Source organism: Hyperolius riggenbachi, chromosome 2 (assembly GCF_040937935.1).
Source record: "Hyperolius riggenbachi isolate aHypRig1 chromosome 2, aHypRig1.pri, whole genome shotgun sequence".
NCBI lineage: Eukaryota > Metazoa > Chordata > Amphibia > Anura > Hyperoliidae > Hyperolius > Hyperolius riggenbachi.
Window position 1 is genome coordinate 432,230,588 of NC_090647.1, and position 19,182 is coordinate 432,249,769.

At 43.4% G+C, this 19,182-nt stretch overlaps 1 protein-coding gene across 2 annotated transcripts in view; it reads left to right on the forward strand.

Annotated features, from left to right (window-relative positions):
- Window positions 1–381: 381 nt before the first annotated feature.
- LOC137544541 (granulocyte-macrophage colony-stimulating factor receptor subunit alpha-like) overlaps window positions 382–19,182 on the forward strand; it is a 63,367-nt gene continuing 44,566 nt past the window's right edge. Inside the window, exons 1-6 of one of the 2 annotated variants that reach the window (XM_068265637.1) lie at window positions 382–572; window positions 4,781–4,889; window positions 4,989–5,140; window positions 6,671–6,812; window positions 10,652–10,760; window positions 10,863–11,044. In XM_068265637.1, coding sequence (XP_068121738.1) covers window positions 4,796–4,889; window positions 4,989–5,140; window positions 6,671–6,812; window positions 10,652–10,760; window positions 10,863–11,044 — 679 coding nt within the window. In that variant the 5' untranslated portion in view covers window positions 382–572; window positions 4,781–4,795. The remainder of the gene's footprint in view (window positions 573–4,780; window positions 4,890–4,988; window positions 5,141–6,670; window positions 6,813–10,651; window positions 10,761–10,862; window positions 11,045–19,182) is intronic. The other variant, XM_068265638.1, reaches the window with a different exon arrangement.

Sequence of the window (19,182 nt, forward strand, 5' to 3'; positions counted from 1 at the left end):
ACAGTAGACAGACTGGTAGACATAAGCACCAATCACTGGATAAATAAGGTGCAGTTAATTACTCCTGCAGGAAATGGGAGTTTCTGGACAGTGCTGTGGCAACAGTACTCCAAACAGCATACACAAAGTACTGCTACTGTGGTTACACAGTAGTACTTTATCTTGTTACACATTTTCCATAGATGCAAAGAAAAGTAATGAATACGTGTTGATAAACATAAGGTATGCAGCAATAAATTATGCAAATTGATCATTTTAACTTAACAATGAGTAGTTGAGGGAAACACTACAGCACAGGCAATGTTTATTCCGTGTTTTCATGTATGACACAGTTCCTCCTTGCTGACTTCCTTGTTTTGGTGTGATTTCAGTTTGAATTGCACAAGCCAGGTTTAAGGAACTTGTTCTCTGCATGCATTCACTTTTGGACTGAAAATCCACAGATATCCCCTTCGGCAAATATCGCACTATTATAGAATCAAAAGGTACAGCTTCTGAATGGAAATCCCACACCTGGATATTGTTCCAACTGTGACTGGTGATGTGTTCAGAGAACCACTGGCAATCTGCAGGTGAGTAGTGATGTGAGTGTACTTACATAAAGGAATATCATCCCTGATAATGTCACATGAGTGATCTCAAAACGTGAATTTCTTTCATTGTCAGTGCTTCATAAAGCCCAGTGTGTCAACTGTTTTGTCCAAAACTATTTAAAGTATGTTTTTCCACATGGGTAAAGGATCTGTTATATACCTGATATGTAAACTATGGTGTCTTTATCAGTGGCATAGCTAAGGAGCTGTGGGCCCCGATGCAAGTTTTACAATGGGCCCCCCCAAGCACTCTATACATAGCAATTGATACTGCACACCAAAACCTGCCAATAGCAACTACAGTGTCAGAGGTTCAAAAAGGGTTTGTTAATGATTACCACTATTCAAAGTATTTATAGAAGTGATTATTATGAGCACAGGACCAATAGAGAGCTAGTATTGTAGGGAGGGGCCTTTGGGGAGGTCACAACCTCTGCAACCCCTATTGCTAAGCCCCTGGTCTTTATATTCTATTTCAAGCTTTTTGTACCATTTGAAACCCCTTGTTCAGTTACAGCCATTGAACAATTGTTATGAGTGGAGAGACTTCAATAGTTATAACAACTAACAGGATGGTTTGGGAAAGTCATCTTGGGTGGATGAAGGTGAATATCACTCTCACTTTGCATAACTAGAGCTACATTTTTCCCTGCCAAGACACTATCTGTATGGGGTTTGTATGTAAGGCCGGTTTCACGCTGTAAACTGGCAGCCATGCTGGCAAAAAGAGGCCTTCGGGGAATACCACATTACTATGCGGTATTCCCCATCTGGAATTGGGCCAAGCAGGAAACGATGCGTGTTTGTGGTCACTTCCTGCTTCGGGTATGCGGAAGTGCACGAAGCGTAATGTAAAAAAACAATTCCACGCATGCGCGACGCAACATCATTGTCGCTAATGTTTTTAAAATCTACGCTTCACCATAAACTAGCATGACTTCCGGGCTGATGCAGATCGCTGCAAGTCGCTGCAAAAGCCGTGTGGTAATGTAGTTCTGGACCAGCGTCAGGGTTGTGGTGAAAACATCATTTCCATCACGTTGTGCCATACCGTGGCAGTATGAAAATCTCCATAGACTTTCATTGCCTGGCAGTGGGATGCGGCCCCGGTGTGAAAGGGCCCTAACCCTTTGTTGATGTGGGGTTCCTGAGAGTAAGGCTGGGTTCACACTGCCAGAAATAACATTATGTTTATGGAACTGAAGGAACCGATCGAAATGGATGCAAATGGATCCTATACAAAGCCATGGGATCCATTCACATCAGTCCACTTGCATTGCGGAACGCAAGTATAGGTGGTATGTGCAACTGAATCATTACTAGCCTATAAGAATGGGCAGTGTTAATTCTCACTAGGCTGCCACCATCCATTTGGGGCATCTGCTTCTGCTATCCATTTGGGTTCCTTCAGGGAAGAAACTCTGGTATACCAATCCCAAAGCCTCAGCAGAAGTGCCTCAAGCTCCCATTGCATGTCATAGTGGACCATTGAAAATTCTCACTAGGGAGGGACGATTCCCTTTGGTCTATTGAAAACCAATGGGAGCCTGAGATGCTTCTGCTGGGGCTCTCAGATCGGTATACCTAGCGTGAGGGACCAGAATGGATGGCGGCAGCGGTGATGGAGGAAATGCAGCGTCAGGTACCAAGCGGAAAGCCAGATGAAAAATGGATGCTCAATGTAACAAACTGATCAATGTAAATGGAAAATGGATCAGTTTATACAGTGTCAGTTTTTACTTGGTACAGTGCGGATATCTACATTCCACCCCACCATGTTATAAGCTATGTCCATCCTTTATATCACCTTTCCTTGCCCTCGCCTACTCATGTACGGTATTTTCCAAGTTATTGTGTTTACCCTGCATGTTCCCTCTCATGACCCTCTCCTGCCTTTGTGGTGATTGTGTCAAACACCCCTCCCCCCATGTCTATTGATCGTCCCCAGCGACTGTTTCCACCCATTATCTCAACCTTCCTCATCCTTATCTAATCATGCCTCCCTACCGCCGTATAATCCCAGCCATGTCCCTTATGATCACCTACCTACTCTTGACCTATCTTCTCAGCCCTCACCTACTCATCCTGTGTCACCCCTCCTCTTAGCCACTGGGCCATGTTATCTTTCCTTACCCTCACCTAACTTCTTCACAGACATACACTTAGCCCACTATTAACACTGAAACTCTCTTCTTGCAGCAGGGCTGGATTTTCAAAATCTTCTATGTCATTACAGAAGATTTTTTTTATGTAGCAATGTGATGTATAGTGGTAATTGTAATGCAAAGCAGATATGTAATGATCCGCTCAGCTGCCTGCGCAGGCAGACAGTTTTTTGACCACCTTTCAGGTCTGCATTCTGCAGGTCTCTGGAAGAGAGACCTTTTGTCAGTTTTGCAGCTTGCTGCTGCTGAGGAATTTGCATACGTTTGTCATGCAAATTACCTAGCCACATCCTCTGGAGGTTTGTACTATAAATACCATGTGATATCACAGACCTGGGCTGGTCATAAGGGTTTGTCCTGTGAAACACTCCTGGAGTGTCAGCCTTGCTTATTGTTTGAAGATTAGCCTAGAGTAATTTATGGGACTGCACTAGGCAGGTTCCCTAGTGCAGTTAGGATTGCATATCTGTTTTGTTTGTCTGTTGCGATTGTCCTGTCCCAGCGGTGGTCGACAGGAAGTCGTTCTGATCTTTGTTCTTGGAGTATAGCTGGAGCAGCGGTTGCTACCAGCTATCTCATCTGATCTGTCTTGCCTGGATCGCACTCGCCTTGCACTAGTGCTGTGGATCCGTCTGATCTTCATCTCTCTTGCTGTACTTGGATCGCACTTGCTCTGGCGGAAAGAGCAGTGGATCCAGCTAGCTCTGTTTCTATACTTGGATCACACTCGCTCTGGCGGAAAGAGCAGTGGATCGTATCTCTCACTTATTCCTGTTTTCGTGTATCTGTCTTGTCTGCTACGAACGCTTGCTGGAGGCTCGGTGAGGTAACCGTTAAGCAAGCGCTCGCGTCCTCTGTTTCATGTTTGTCTGTCGGTGGTTAGTTAGGCGTGCTTGTCTCTGTTGTGCTTATCACGCGGAGGCCGCGCAGAAAACGCGTTCGCTGTTGCGAATGAGTGCGGTGTTCGCGTTTAGTTAGCGTTTGTTATTTTCCTTATCTTCTCATTGTATGATTTGCTGTGCCTTTGCTACTCTCGTGCTCCGCCTTGCTGTAGCCTTGGGTCACCTCTGGCAATCGCCTCTCTTGCGATTGCGTTCCTACTTCATATCTGCTGTTGTGTGTGCACCGTCGCGGGTTGGCGACTAGATTGGGGCACATACATACATTCTATCCCTGTGCTCATTCTCTTTTGCAATCGCTTCTCTTGCGATTGTGTTCTCACTTGGTTTCCTCTGTTGTGTGTGCACCGTCGCAGGTTGGCGGCTAGATTGGTGGACATACAGACATTCCTCATCTGTGCTTATTCGGTCTTGTGCCGCTGTTAGCAACCGCCATCTCTGGCGATTGCCTTCTCACTTTATCTTCCTGGTTGTGTGTCCGCCGTCGCAGGGTGGTGACTAGATTGGTGGACACACATACCCTCTGTCGCTTTGGTCTCTCTCTTTCAGGGCTATCTTGCCCTGCATTTCTTCCCTTCGTGCAATTCCTGTCTGGCATCTGTGGCAGGGCAGAGGAGCTGTTCCTCTGCACTCCACAGCTCCACCTGCCGACAGGAACTTCCCTCTACAGGTGCATTGCACCTTTTGCTGGGTTCCCTCAAATTATACGCTTGTGGAGGATTTCCGCAGTGTCAGCGCACGTCTTGTGCGCTGATCACAGAGAGAATTCCACAATCGTTACAAGATAATGATGAGATAAAAATGTTCTTCAACCCAACTAATTCCTTTACTGTTTATGATCTTTTTTTCCCGAAATGTATTCAAAACTCTCAGTCAAGTAAAAAATTGGACTGAATTGGTTGAATCAAAACAATATAAAAAAAAAATTGTAATGTGTGTGGCCACCTTAGTGGAGATTGCCTTTGTATTCTGCTCTCAACCTTTATTTGTGCCATGTCTGACAAAATGGCTCTCAACCCAAACAAAGGCACATTCTACCACTGCCAGCACTAGTCCCGACAAACACATAGTTGTAATATAGCACCCAGTGCAGAAATAACATGATTTAATGTTTATTTTTAAGGAGCCAGTTTCAGTGATGACTTGTAAAGGCCACACACCACTATGGATGCTCTTGTTGGCTTTAATCCAAATTTGTCACCAGTTAAACGTGACAGACAACATGAAAAAACGTAAGTATATTTGGTGAAAATTATCAACACAAGATTTATTAGCGTTGTTATTACCATATGATGCAGTTGATTTTTAAAGATATAGTTACCTGTTTACAGTTCTTCTTAAACAGCCCAACATTAAGAAATTTGATTATGGTCCAAATGCAGTAAATCTTACCTGGGATGCAGAAGAAACATCTGCAATGGAAGAAAGTGACATCTGTTACAATTTTTCATGTCGATTTCTGGATAAAACAACTTGGAATACGGTAACTGTCTTGGGGAATGGCTGTGAGATTTAATTATAATGTTTCCTCGCCCAGATAGATAAATTGTAGACAATCACACTATAACACACCTTTAACAGGCCTATCAGTCTCTAAGCCTGGAAGCTAATGCCAGACTCCTGCAGGTACACCACTCCTGCACACAGGAGCAGGAACAAAAACGGAGACGGCACACAGGAAGCTTCTTAAAGTAATCTGTATTAGGTCATACAGTTACAGAGCATGCATTGCACACGACATGTTTCAGGCATAGCCCTTCCTCAGGTCGTGTATTTGTGCCATATGGGGAGACTGAGCTATTGGTTTTAAAGGGGGACTCTATGCATTTTGTACTGTACTGCCAGTTCAAAGCCCACAGCCCCACTCCAGCCTGCATAGTCTTCCGGCAGGCAGAGCAAGGCTATGGGAAGATGGCGTCCGAAGCCCTGTACTGGAGACTACTTGTGTCTCCAGTACAGGGCTTCGGGCGCCATCTTCCCTTAGCCCTGCTATTCCTCTCAGCGCGGGAGACTGCAGGAGGATCGTCCGGGGAGCTGTGCGCGAGAGGCCGGCCAGAGGAGACTTCTGTCAGGTGAGTAAATTCCTTTTTTTAGAATAAATGAATAAACAGGGCGCTCAACACTACAAATATTAAAATAAGATAAAATAAAATTATGCAAATACAATTATGAAACTAAGCAGGGGTCACATATAATTCACAGTCCCAATATTAGCATTCCACACAATGTCCTTTCAATTCCACATTTGACTTTGACAGTCCACATAAGCTTCCTTTGGTGCCGGCGACCCTTTCCTATGCAGTTCCTTCAGTAATAAACAAGATTGCGCTCACCAAATTATGTGGCTGTCACAATACGATCAGCAAAACTTGCCCCAGACATGTTCCACCTTCGCTCCTCATAACTCCATACATGTAACAGAAAATGACATTACAATAGTGCAACACTGTATGGTTTTCCAGATATCCACAACCCCATCAGTGCTCCTTTGTCACACTGTTAGCACCCATTGTGCCTCCACCAGAATAAAACTCTAGCCTCTCACCAAATATAATGGCCCACCCAGCACAGATCAGCGTTTGAGCGTTTGAGTCACATGTCATGATCGTTCCTCCAGTGTAAAAAATGCCTTGGACTCAAACAGGCCACATATAGTGTAACTCCGTTTTTATTAAAACTTTTAAAAAAAGCTAGTGCACTTACAAATTCCCCAAACAATTTCGAATAACAAATATAGTTCTCCCGGGCTCGTCCAGCTTCTGCTCCGCTCCTATGGCTCCACCCAACTAGTTTCGTCGATATGACTCATCAGCCCCTGTCTATTCAGGAAGGTTTGGGAATCATTATACATACTGTATATGGTTAAGGTTTTGGAAACAGAAAGGTGCCATAGCTGTGATTATGCAGAAGCCTCCAATTAATGGGGATGATGATATCACAATTACACCATTTCTCAGTAGCTTTTCAGATTAGTGTGACAAATTTAGTGGTATTTTTTTTTTTAATTTTCTAGGACATATTGCATGAAAACTACAAAACTGTTCATCTTCGCATGCATCCGGGGTTCATTGCAACAGTCTCCATAGCCCTTTGTGAAAATTATATGATTTATTCTGAAGGAAAAAAAACAGAGTTTATTTATTTTGCTCCGCAAGGTGAGTGAATGGAACCATGTTATTGTTAGATGAAACTGGTACCGGTATTTCAGAGAGGTGAAGAAAACACTGCATATAGATTTAATTTTAGTTGCAGCCTGATTGAGTGCTGCCAATCTTTTCCCCTGTGCTTTAGAAAATGTGTAGACCATTTATGGCTAGCAGCCTCAGGTTCATACTATATTTTAACATTTAGCTAGTGAATAGGTCTCTTCCGAGAGGGCACGTCATCGTTGTGGAAGAGTCTAGTATTGTACAATCTGTGCACAGGCTGTCATTGAAGCGAACGTCCTCCTTTGCTGCAGATGTTTTGAATGAAAGTTGTGTAATCTGCCCGTGTGTGGGATCTGCACATCTATGCTGCTGGTCAACTCAGGTACAGCCTGGAAGCGCTGCCAATATCTCCTGTCATACAAAAACACTGCATGTCTTATGTGGGTGCCATTCATTTGGGCAGATTTGGCTGTGTAACATGTGCTTTACATATTTCTCCACCATAATTTGACTGCTAGTTACTGATACATTTTACAAAATCTATCCTCTCAATGCCTAACCCTCACTGTCCACCCTCTCATTGTTCATTTTCTCATAACATCTAAGCCTACCTTCCCCATAATGTATACCCTTTCCCGATGCCTAACCTTAAAGAGGGATAAAACTCTGACATGACATTCATAGAAAATGTGTTTTCCTAAATTTTATTTAACATGTAATTCTCATATTTGCTTTTCTGCACAGGTAATATTGTCTGTTTACGAATTACAAATTCCCAACGTACAGTTTATATCCTCTGAAAGCTGACATTGCATTGTATTTCATAGCTGCTGTATTTATAGATTAAAATCTAGTGATCACTTCTCTGCTCTATCTGCTTTTCATCTCAGTACAGCTCAGTTTCCGTAGTCTGCTAATGTTTACTAAATATATCCGTCGAATGAATGTAAACAAAAGATAATGGTAACACCTCTTTGGATGTGGCCATAAGCTTTCCACTGAATCAAGGAGCTTTCCACTGAAGAACAATGTGGCATGTTTAATTCTTTGAATACTGTACTGCTACAGTTTTTTTTGTGGTAGTAGACTATGATGTAAATAATCTTTTACAACAAAGAGGAAAGGCTGAGTGTCATACCACTTTAACGTCTCCTTAAATCTTAAGCCTTTCTTAATGCTATTCCTAACCTCCGCTTCTTATTGTTAACCCATTACATTTGTTGACAGAATCCACTTCCTAAAACCCAACTTTAACATCCTAATCCTAGCGGGTAAAGCTACACTCCTCCTGCCCTTTCCTAACACTAATTATTTTATACTGACACCTCCTAACCAATAACTCTAATTGATGTTGGTTGAGAGAGAGAGAGGAGAGAATGAGAGAGAGAGGGAGGGAAGAGAAAGAGAAGTGAAAGAGAGAGGGAGACAAAGAGAGGGAAAGGGAAGACGAAAGAGAGAAGGAAGGAGAGAGAGAGAGATAGAGACCCCCTGGACCTGCACCGACCCATCCAATCCAGTCCTGGTAGGCAGGAGTGCAGGCTTTGCTATTTGCCGATTCTCTGTGTGGATGGAGGGCTCATAGCAGAAGTATTAAAAACCCAGACGAAAAGTATCTTTGCTAAGTCAATAGTTGAATATTGGTAAATGCACTTTACTGATCATCTAACTATTGACCTAGAGACAACACCCAAATAAATATATCATATAGGAGACACACACAGTGATATTTGAGAAATGAAATGAAGTTTATTGGATTTACAGAAAGTGTGCAATAATTGTTTAAAAAGAAATGAAATCAATATTTAGTAGATCCTCCTTTTGCAGAAATTACAGCCTCTAAATGCTTCCTTTAGGTTCCAATGAGAGTCTGGATTCTGGTTGAAGGTATTTTGAACCATTCCTCTTTACAAAACATCTATAGTTCATTCAGGTTTGATGGCTTCTCTGTAACTCACACCGCAGATTTTCGATTATATTCAGGTCTGGAGACTGAGATGGCCATTCCAGCTTCTGCTTTGTCACTGATTCCTGAACATTAGTCTCCAGAATCTGCTGATACTGAGTGGAATCCATGCATCCCTCAACTTGACAAGATTCCCAATCCCTGCACTGGCCACAAAGCCCCACAGCATGATGGAACCACCACCATATTTTACTCTAGGTAGCAGATGCTTGTTTTTCTTGGAATGTTGTGTTCTGTTTCCTCCATGCATAACACCCCTTGTTATGCCCAAATAACTCAATTTTAGTTTCCTTAGTCCTCAGCACTTTATTCCAAAATGAAGCTGGCTTGTCCAAATGTGCTTTAGCATACCTCAAGCAGCTCTGTTTGTGCTCTGGGTGGGAAAAAGGCTTCCTCTGCATCACTCTTGCATACAGCATCTCCTTGTGTAAAGTCCGCAGAATGGTTGAACGATGCACAGTGACTCCGTCTGCAGCAAGATGATGTAGGTCTTTGGTGCTGGTCTGTGGGTTGACTCTGACTGATCTCACCATTCATCGCTTCTGTTTATCCGAGATTTTTCTTGGTCTGCCACTTTGAGCTTTAACTTGAACTGAGCCTGTGGTCTTCCATTTCCTCAATATGTTCCTAACTGTGGAAACAGACAGCTGAAGTCTCAAAGACAGCTTTCTGTATCCTTCCTCTAAACCATGATGGTGAACAATCTTTGTGTTTCTGTCATTTGAGAGTTGTTTTGAGACCCCCATGTTGCTACTCTTCAGAGAAAATTAAAAGGGGGGGGGGGAGAGAATTAAAATTGACTCGCTTAAAGAGACTCTGTAACAAAATGTTTAGCCTTATTTCTTCTATCATATAATTTCCTATACCTATTCCAATGTGCTCTGGATTACTGCAGGCTTTTCTAGTTGCACTGTCTGTACTATAACTATTCTTCTTTCCTTTGTCAGGCTTTGTCGACACAGAGAAGAATGCTGCCTCTGCTGTGATAGGGTGAAGTTATGCATGCCCTCTGCAGGCCCCCTGCAGGCTCTGTGTGTGTGCTTTGTTTATTCCTTAACAGACAGGCCTCTGCTCTCTGTTTCAGCATGTCATGCTGAGAAACTGTGAGAATCCCTGACAGGAGTGCACTGGTAATAAAAACTTGTTGTATACTGTAACATGATATATATATATATATATATATATATATATATATATATATATATATATATATATATATATATATATATATATGTATATATATATATATACATCACTTCCTGGTTAGCGGCCATGTTTTTTGTTTGCAAACACTGCTTAAAACTGGCGATTAGAAGCCAGGATTGCGGCGGGGGGCGGCGGAAATGGCAAAGAGGGGCCCAGGAGATCACAGTGACTTGATTGGTATGTTTTTTTATTGTACTAATCGGACAGCACATATTTTCTTGTCTTTTAATACTCTTTCTCATAATTGGATTCACCTGTGTATGTAGGTCAGGGGTCACTGAGCTTACCAAGCCAATTTGCGTTCCAATAATTCGTTCTAAAGGTTCTGGAATCAATAAAATTACAACAGTGCCCACATTTATGCACCTGCCTAATTCTATTTAAACAATTATTGCATACTCTCTGTAAATCCAATAAACTTCATTTCACTTCTCAAATATCACTGTGTGTGTCTCCTATATGATATATTTAGCTGACATTTTTTTTATCTTAACAACCAATGCTTTATACAGGAAAATCATGATGATTAACAAGGTTGCCCAAACTTTCGCATCCCACTGTATATGGCATTGGCATCCTGCTGTGTACGTATTGATATTATTTCAAACTGTGTCACTCTTTGGTTTTCATGGCTGATGTTAAATCTGTAGTTAAATATGTTTATTTTTTCTTTCAGTCTATGTAAGCAATGTATCGTGTACAGTATATAATCTCACCAATCTAAATTGTACATGGGATTGGAAAAATGATGCTCCAGATGACATCGACTATTTTTTTACATTGAAGTATGTTACCTCTTTGTTTTACTTCCTTGATCTTATGCAGTAATTTAAACAAATAATAATTGAGTGGTATTAAAAATAATGTTGTTCAATTGATTTATGCAGATTGAATTCCAGATCGCTGGCTTGTAAGCTTTACTTCAAGAGGCATGGGCGAAAAGTTGGATGCCATATGAAGGATTTGTTTTTAGACCCTGATAACCACAGTATTTTGCAATATAAAATCAGGGTTTGGTTCTCCAACCATTTAGTCAGCTTCTCAAAAACATTCAGAACTGAAAGGATAGGTGAGTGTTCTTTTATATGTTCTTTGCTGTAAATTCTTTATATTCTGATATATGCCTAAATAAAAAGGAAATTCTGCTTCCCCAAAAGAGTAAGGCCCCTTTGAGATGCACGGCTAAACTGCTCCGCAAGCGCACAGATCGTCTGCCGCCCACCAGTGCAATTCGGGTGCAATATTGTATGCAGCTGAATAGCAGGTGTAACTCCTTGTGTAAAAATATATATACCTTAGCGAGCTCCACCCCTATGCTAACCTACTCACTCACTGTGGGCTTGCTGCAAATTCAAATGTTACACAAACACAACAGTCTCAAATTAAATAAAAATTTGCGCTGCCTCACAGTCCACTCATGAGCAAAAGTCCTTCACCAATTGGCCACCAGATATACTTCCACTCGTCTTCACATCCAGTGATCCTCAGAAAAGAAAAGAAACAAACGAGATCATCGCATAGACTGTCAGTCCAAGCCCGATCCTCCACCAACTAGGCCCCGTGTAATGTTTAGAGGTTGACACCTTCCTCCCATGCTCCACCACCCGAAGGAACTGCCCTCACCTTTGGTCGTAGCTGCCCAGACCTTACAGACAGCCAACAGCGCATAAGGTAACCACCAGGTCCACGTTTCAACTTGCTTCAAATTATTCCCAATGCTCACAATGATTCCAGGTTTAGATCACAGTAAGAGAGAAAATGACATATCATTGCGTAGGCTGCTACACATATATCTCCGGGGGGGAACCACTCCCACACTGATTACCCCATGCTTATGACTCTATGGGGGCCACCGCTTCACTCAAAGGTGATCCACCACCTAACAGGACCAAGCTCACCTTTGATACCGGCTGCCCCTCTCACAGACAGCTGTCTAGCTTATTGGTGAGTGATCCTCACAACAGTGTTTAGCCAGTGTGTAGTCCTCCAGGGCACTCAGTGTATACACAGCCCACTGCAACTGAACAGGCTTAGATAGTGTAAAACCATTTAATAAGATCACTTAAAAAAGAGTACTACTCACAAGCGTAAAATGTTTACAGGCATATCATAAAACAATCCTGAGGACGTCTCCTCTGCACACTGCCGCCTTCTGCCTGCTTAGCCACGCCCAAGGCTAAGCAGGCAGAAGGCGGCAGTGTCCAGAGGAGACGTCCTCAGAATTGTTTTATGATATGCCTGTAAACATTTTACGCTTGTGAGTAGTACTCTTTTTTAAGTGATCTTATTAAATGGTTTTACACTATCTAAGCCTGTTCAGTTGCAGTGGGCTGTGTATACACTGAGTGCCCTGGAGGACTACACACTGGCTAAACACTGTTGTGAGGATCGCTCACCAATAAGCTAGACAGCTGTCTGTGAGAGGGGCAGCCGGTATCAAAGGTGAGCTTGGTCCTGTTAGGTGGTGGATCACCTTTGAGTGAAGCGGTGGCCCCCATAGAGTCATAAGCACGGGGTAATCAGTGTGGGAGTGGTTCCCCCCCGGAGATATATGTGTAGCAGCCTACGCAATGATATGTCATTTTCTCTCTTACTGTGATCTAAACCTGGAATCATTGTGAGCATTGGGAATAATTTGAAGCAAGTTGAAACGTGGACCTGGTGGTTACCTTATGCGCTGTTGGCTGTCTGTAAGGTCTGGGCAGCTACGACCAAAGGTGAGGGCGGTTCCTTCGGGTGGTGGAGCACGGGAGGAAGGTGTCAACCTCTAAACATTACACGGGGCCTAGTTGGTGGAGGATCGGGCTTGGACTGACAGTCTATGCGATGATCTCGTTAGTTTCTTTTCTTTTCTGAGGATCACTGGATGTGAAGACGAGTGGAAGTATATCTGGTGGCCAATTGGTGAAGGACTTTTGCTCATGAGTGGACTGTGAGGCAGCGCAAATTTTTATTTAATTTGTAACTCCTTGTGTGTCAACCGTTGACACGCTGTGGCGTTACTGGGGGGCAGAGGAATGTGAGATGCCGAGTCTGTGCGTGGGTGCAGCATCGCTCAGATCTCACTCCGTGGGGAAGCCACCTGTACAGTGCTGGTACCGGGCACTGACAAGCGCCCAGCCATTGCAGGAGAGCAGCTAACAGCCAGGCGGTGACTTCACCACTTGTCAACTGCCTGTAGTGATGGTCGTAATCAGCAAATTATGATTATGCAAGATGTTTCATACATTTTCACAATTACGCCTATATGTAATTACAGTTTGTAAATTGAATTGAGTTTGCATAGTCATACGTAATTCACGTAAAATTTTGTGTAATTTTCATGTAATTTCATGCCAGCTTTGGCAGTGAATAGCAAAGCCCCCATACATGCTATTGTCACCAAAATTGGTACATGTGTTAAGGAGAATAGTGGGTACAAGTTAAACATTTTTTCCAAAAAGTCCTTGTAGTTTTTGAGAAAATCCATTTTAAAAATGCAAAGAAACAATATTTTTAATCTCAGAAAAAAATGACAATGTAAAAACCATTTTTCTTTGCATTTTTAAAATCGACAAGGAAATTTTTTTGACTTATACCCACTATTCTCCTTAACATATGTAGCAATTTTGGTAGCAATAGCATGTATGGGGGCTTTGCTATTAACCGCTAATGTCGGCAGAAAATTATGCCACGCAGCCGGGGTTCCACATTCTTGCTATCACAACCTACATGGGGACAAGGAGTTAAAAAGACTCGGTAGGGGAGATACCATGTCATTTTTTTTATATACTTCCCACACTCAAAACCCAAATAAAAGAATAAAAAATAAAAAAATACATTTAAATACGTGTTACTATATTATCTGTCATTTTAGCGTAGTAACTTTGGTTTTTCTTTTAAATTTAACATCGATTTTTTTCAAAAACTATAAGCTCTTTTTGACATTTTTTTTTGTCTTATGCTGGGCATAGATGGTACATTTACGCGCCAGCATCGAGCCAGCGGCTCGATGCCAGCGCGTCACCGCTCGTCCGCGCGTGTGCGCAGATCGATTCCCACTTGGATCGAGCCGGGAATCGATCCATGCGGTAATCGGACACGTCGGAAATTATCTTTCGAGCCATCAGCAGCTCAATTGATAAGAAAAAAACGTACCGTCTATGCCTAGCATTATACCCACTATTCTCGTTAACATATGTAGCAATTTTGGTAGCAATAGCCTGTATGGGGGCTTTGCTATTGACAGCTAAATTTGGCAGAAAATGACGCAAAATGACGCGAGAATTACGCAAACAATGATGCGAAATTATGAAATATTACTATTACATACAAAATTAATTATGATTTTCTTTGAAATGTCGCATTACGATTATAATGCGTAATTGTAAATTTCGTTGCAAAATTTCACATATGTGAAATTGCGGCCTACCACTGGGTGGCCATGTGAAAGGGCCCTAGGTGAACTGAAATGCTGCTGATGCTGTGTTTTTATTTGTCAGTTTCACTGAGATCATCAGGTGACAGCATGAAAATGGACATTTTGCCAAATGATCATTTAGGCCCCGTTCACATCAGGGACGTTTCTGTGCGCTTTTGACAGCACATTGCCCTGTGCGTTCAGCAAGGTATTGATTTTCCCATGTAATTAAATTTGCCTGGTTCACATCTATGTGCTGCGCTGAGCAGTGTTACAAAAATGTAAGGTTGCATGCATTGAGCTGTAAAGCACACATCAATGCAAGTGAATGGGTGTGCTTTTTAGGGAGATGCCATGTCATTTTTTTTATGTTTCCCATACTCTGAACATAAATAAAAAAAAATACATTTAAATACATTTTAATACATTAGCTGTCATTTTAGCATAGTAACTTTACGTTTTTCTTCTAAATTCGATATCATTTTTTTCAAAAACTATAAGGTCTTTTTCTTCTGACTGTTCTTAACCACCTTAGCGGTATGGACGAGCTCAGCTCGTCCATTACCGCCAGAGGGTGCCGCTCAGGCCCTGCTGGGCTGATTTTGATGAAATAAAAAGCAGCACACGCAGCCGGCACTTTGCCATCCACGTGTGCTGCCTGATCGCCGCCGCTCTGCGGCGAAAGAGGGTCCCCCCAGCCGCCTGAGCCCTGCGCAGCCGGAACAAATAGTTCCGGCCAGGGCTGGATCGGAGGCGGCTGACGTCAGGACGTCGGCTGACGTCCATGACGTCACTCCGCTCGTCGCCATGGCGACGAAGTAAGCAAAACAAGGAAGGCCGCTCATTGCAGCCTTCCGTGTTACTTCTGGCCGCCGGAGGTGATCAGAAGAACGCCTCCGGAGCGCCCTCTAGTGGGCTTTCATGCAGCCAACTTTCAGTTGGCTGCATGAAATAGTTTTTTTTTATTTAAAAAAAACCCTCCCGCAGCCGCCCTGGCGATCTTAATAGAACGCCAGGGTGCATACCCTGCAAATTACGGGGGCTATGCTATTAACCGCTAAATTTGGCAGCTGCTGAAACATTTTCCACACTCTGAACAAGAACTTTAAAATCGATTTTCTAAAAAATGATAAGTTCTTTTTAAATTTTTTTTGCCTCTTGTATCTACTGCACTCCTCCACATACCCTGCAAATTTGGTGTTTCAAGCATGTAAGGGGGCTTTTCTATTAACCCCTGAATTTGCCGGCCAGTGACTTTAATGTAAAAAAAGCAATTAGATGCAATTTTTTGGTACGTATTGGTACGCGTAAATTACGTATAATTGCATAATTACAGATGTAATTACGATTCACAATCGTAGTATGCTGTACGTAACGTAATTGCAAAAACACAATGCCTAAATGCGTCAAATTATGCAAAATTTTGCATAATCGTAATTGACCCATTATGGGCACCACTAATTTGATTCAGAGGAATTCCCTTTAAAAATTTCAGTCATATGAGCTACAGACCTGCACACAGAATATAGAGCTGCCAGCAGAGCTGGGGAGAGATATTGCTAATTCTGAGAATTGTAGCCTAGCAGCATCTATTGTTCTCTCTAATCTGTGCATCACACCTGATTGGCTTGCCCAGTAACTACAGCAGGAGAAGGAAAATAGAATACCCAAGCAGCTCGGGGTGACCCAAAACCACTAGGGAAGTACAAAGGGACTAAAAGAGAGGGAAAAGCCACTAAAAAGCAATGCTAAGTGTGATTTGCCTTCTTAACCGGTTCAGCCTAAATGGACGAGCAAGCTCGCCCAGGCAGCGGCAGCTAAAGCCTAACTGGACGGGAATGCACATCCAGGCGCACTACCGCGTGTGCGCGTGCATGGTCGCGTGGTGCGCGCGGTGCGCGCTCGTCCCCAACGGCTTACAAGCCGTGCTGTTTGGTGAAGAGGAGCCAGCGCTCCTCTGAGCCAATCAGAGCAAAGGAAGTTAAGAATTCACATAGTTACATCCAGTAACAATGTGAATTCTTAATAATGTTTACAAATAAAAGGTTTCCCTCTCTCTGTCTCTCAGCTCCTGTCACACAGATCAATCACTGCTCTGTGGTGACAGGAGCTGCGAGACAGACTGGCAGATAAGCTGGTAGGAATTTCTTTTAACAAAATTTGCCCCCCATCCCTGAATTTTTAACCCCATACTGCCCAGAATCCCTGATTCTCCCTCTCCTAGGCCATTTATTCCCTACTGATCTATTGATCACTGATCTATTGTGATCTTTTTCTTCCTATCTGTTACTACCTATACTCTACTGTCTCCACCCCCCCTCTACACCCCCCCCCCCCCCCCCCCCAAGAAAAAAAACTGTCACAAAAAAAAAATCTTTCTGTCTTTTTATATTTTTCATCTTTATTTATCCCTTTTTAAATGGCGAGGAGGCTCTATTCTGTGGAGGAGGCAGCCACCATCCTCCAGCAGAGCAGCAGCGAGGATGAGTCAGGTAGTGATTGGCTCCCTCCGTCCGGCTCTGGTTCAGGATCTGAATCTTCAGAGCCTGAAGGGCCGCCATCACGCCGCTTGAGGAGGGACCCAAGTCCTGAGTCCGCTGATGAGGGACCATCAGGACTGTCCACAGCGGGGGGCTCCGTGGGCAACCCAGCAGAGGGCTCCGTGGGCAACCCAGCAGAGGGCTCCGTGGGCAACCCAGCAGAGGGCTCCGTGGGCAACACAGCATTCGGGCTTCGTGGGCAACCCAGCAGAGGGCTCCGTGGGCAACCCAGCAGAGGGCTCCGTGGGCAACCCAGCAGAGGGCTCCATGGGCAACCCCGCTGCTGCTAGCAGCAGTGTGCCAGGGGGAGCTAGGCGCAGACAGGGTAGGCAGCCACAGGTACCTTGCAGGCAGGAGGTACCGCTTCATATATTAAATGGCACCTGGGATCCCCCTAATTATGCTGCGCCCAACATCCCACCCTTCACAGCCACTGCTGGTGTGTCAGTGCCCATTGTCAATCAGGCACCAATTGACATTTTCCAGCTTTTTATGACAGAGGCAATGTGGGAGCATTTAGTAGAGCAAACTAATTTATTTGCTCTACAATTTTTAGCTGACCACCCCACCAACTATATCACCAGAAAATGGCACCCCACCAACGTGCCCGAAATGAAGGCCTCACGCTCAGCATGAGCATCACCCCAAAGCCCCAGATAAAAATGTACTGGTCCAGGGACCTTTATCACAATGCACCCCTCTATCCAGCAATAATGCCCAGGCAGCGTTTTGAGCTGTTGTCAAAGTTTTTCCACCTGAATGACAACTCTCAAGATGTGGAACATACCAACCCTGCCCATGACAGACTGTTTAAGTTGAGACCCCTGTTGACCCACCTAAGTGCAGTGTTCATGGATGTATATACCCCACACCGGGAAATTGCTGTGGACGAATCCCTGGTACCGTTTCATGGGAGACTTTCCATGAAACAGTACATCCCAAGCAAGAGGGCAAGATGTGGGGTGAAAATTTATAGGGCATGCGAGAGTGGCACTGGCTATACCTTCACTTTTAAAATCTATGAAGGCAAAGACTCCATTCTGCAGCCAGCTGGGTGCCCTGAGTACATTAGCACCAGTGGCAAAATAGTGGTGGACCTATTAAATCCACTTCTCCACCAAGGCTACCACGTCTACTTGGACAACTTTTATACAAGTGTGCCACTGTTTAAGTTCCTCTTCTCAGTCCAGACTGGCGCATGTGGGACGGTGAGAGCAAACCGTAAAGGCCTCCCCCCACAGGTAGTAAATAAAAAACTATGCAGAGGAGAGTCTTACGCACTCAGATCTGAAGAGCTCCTGGCAATAAAGTTCCACGACAAGCGGGAGGTGATGATGCTATCTACCATCCACACTGAGGCCACAGTTCTTGCCACATCCAGAACGGAACAACGTACAAAGCCAGAGGCCATAGTCGCCTACAATAAAAATATGGTAGCAGTGGACTTATCAGACCAAGTCTTGGCGCCTTATTTATTAAGAAGAAGAAGGAAAGCATGGTACAAAAAATAACATTCTTCTTGTTGCAGATGACCATGCACAATGCATTTGTGGTCTATCTAAAAACAGCCACAACACCAACAAGCCAACAGATGACCTTTCTTGACTTCCAGATTCAAGTCCACAAGTCCCTAATGTATTCCCCTGGCCAAATTGCACAACAGGATCCTATCCATTTGGAGAGCTCAATTAGACTGAGGGAGAGACATTTCCCTGAACTAATTCCCCCCAATGAAGTGAAAAAAGCCCCCCTGAGAAGATGCAGAGTGTGTGTGTGAGTCACGGTATTTTTGCCCAGATTGACCGTCAGCCCCAGCACTGTGTGTTATCAAGTGCTTCAGGGCATACCACACACTTGCAGATTACTAATTTCCTTTTTTCCTTTTTTTGTGTTTTTTTTCCTTCTTTTTTTGTGTGTTTTTTTTTCTTTACCTGGACATATTTGACTGGCATTTTCCCCTTTCCTATATATTCATGTAACTTACAGACCCTCAAAGGAGCTCACATTTGGCATACCCCTATGTTTTTGGGGTGTTGGAGGAAACTTAATTTTTTGAGGAAAAAGAAAACACAAACAAAGTTCAAAATTGAACTTTGGACCCTGCTGCTCCCATCTTCTAACTCTTGGATCTGCTTGACCCCTGACTTATGGCCTCTGGCTTTTCTCTAATTCTGCAAGACATCCAATGGTAAGTTCCAATGTATTTGTAATCACTATGAAGAGAAGTGATATATTCAAATTAGCCACATTTTGGATTTGTTATAACCA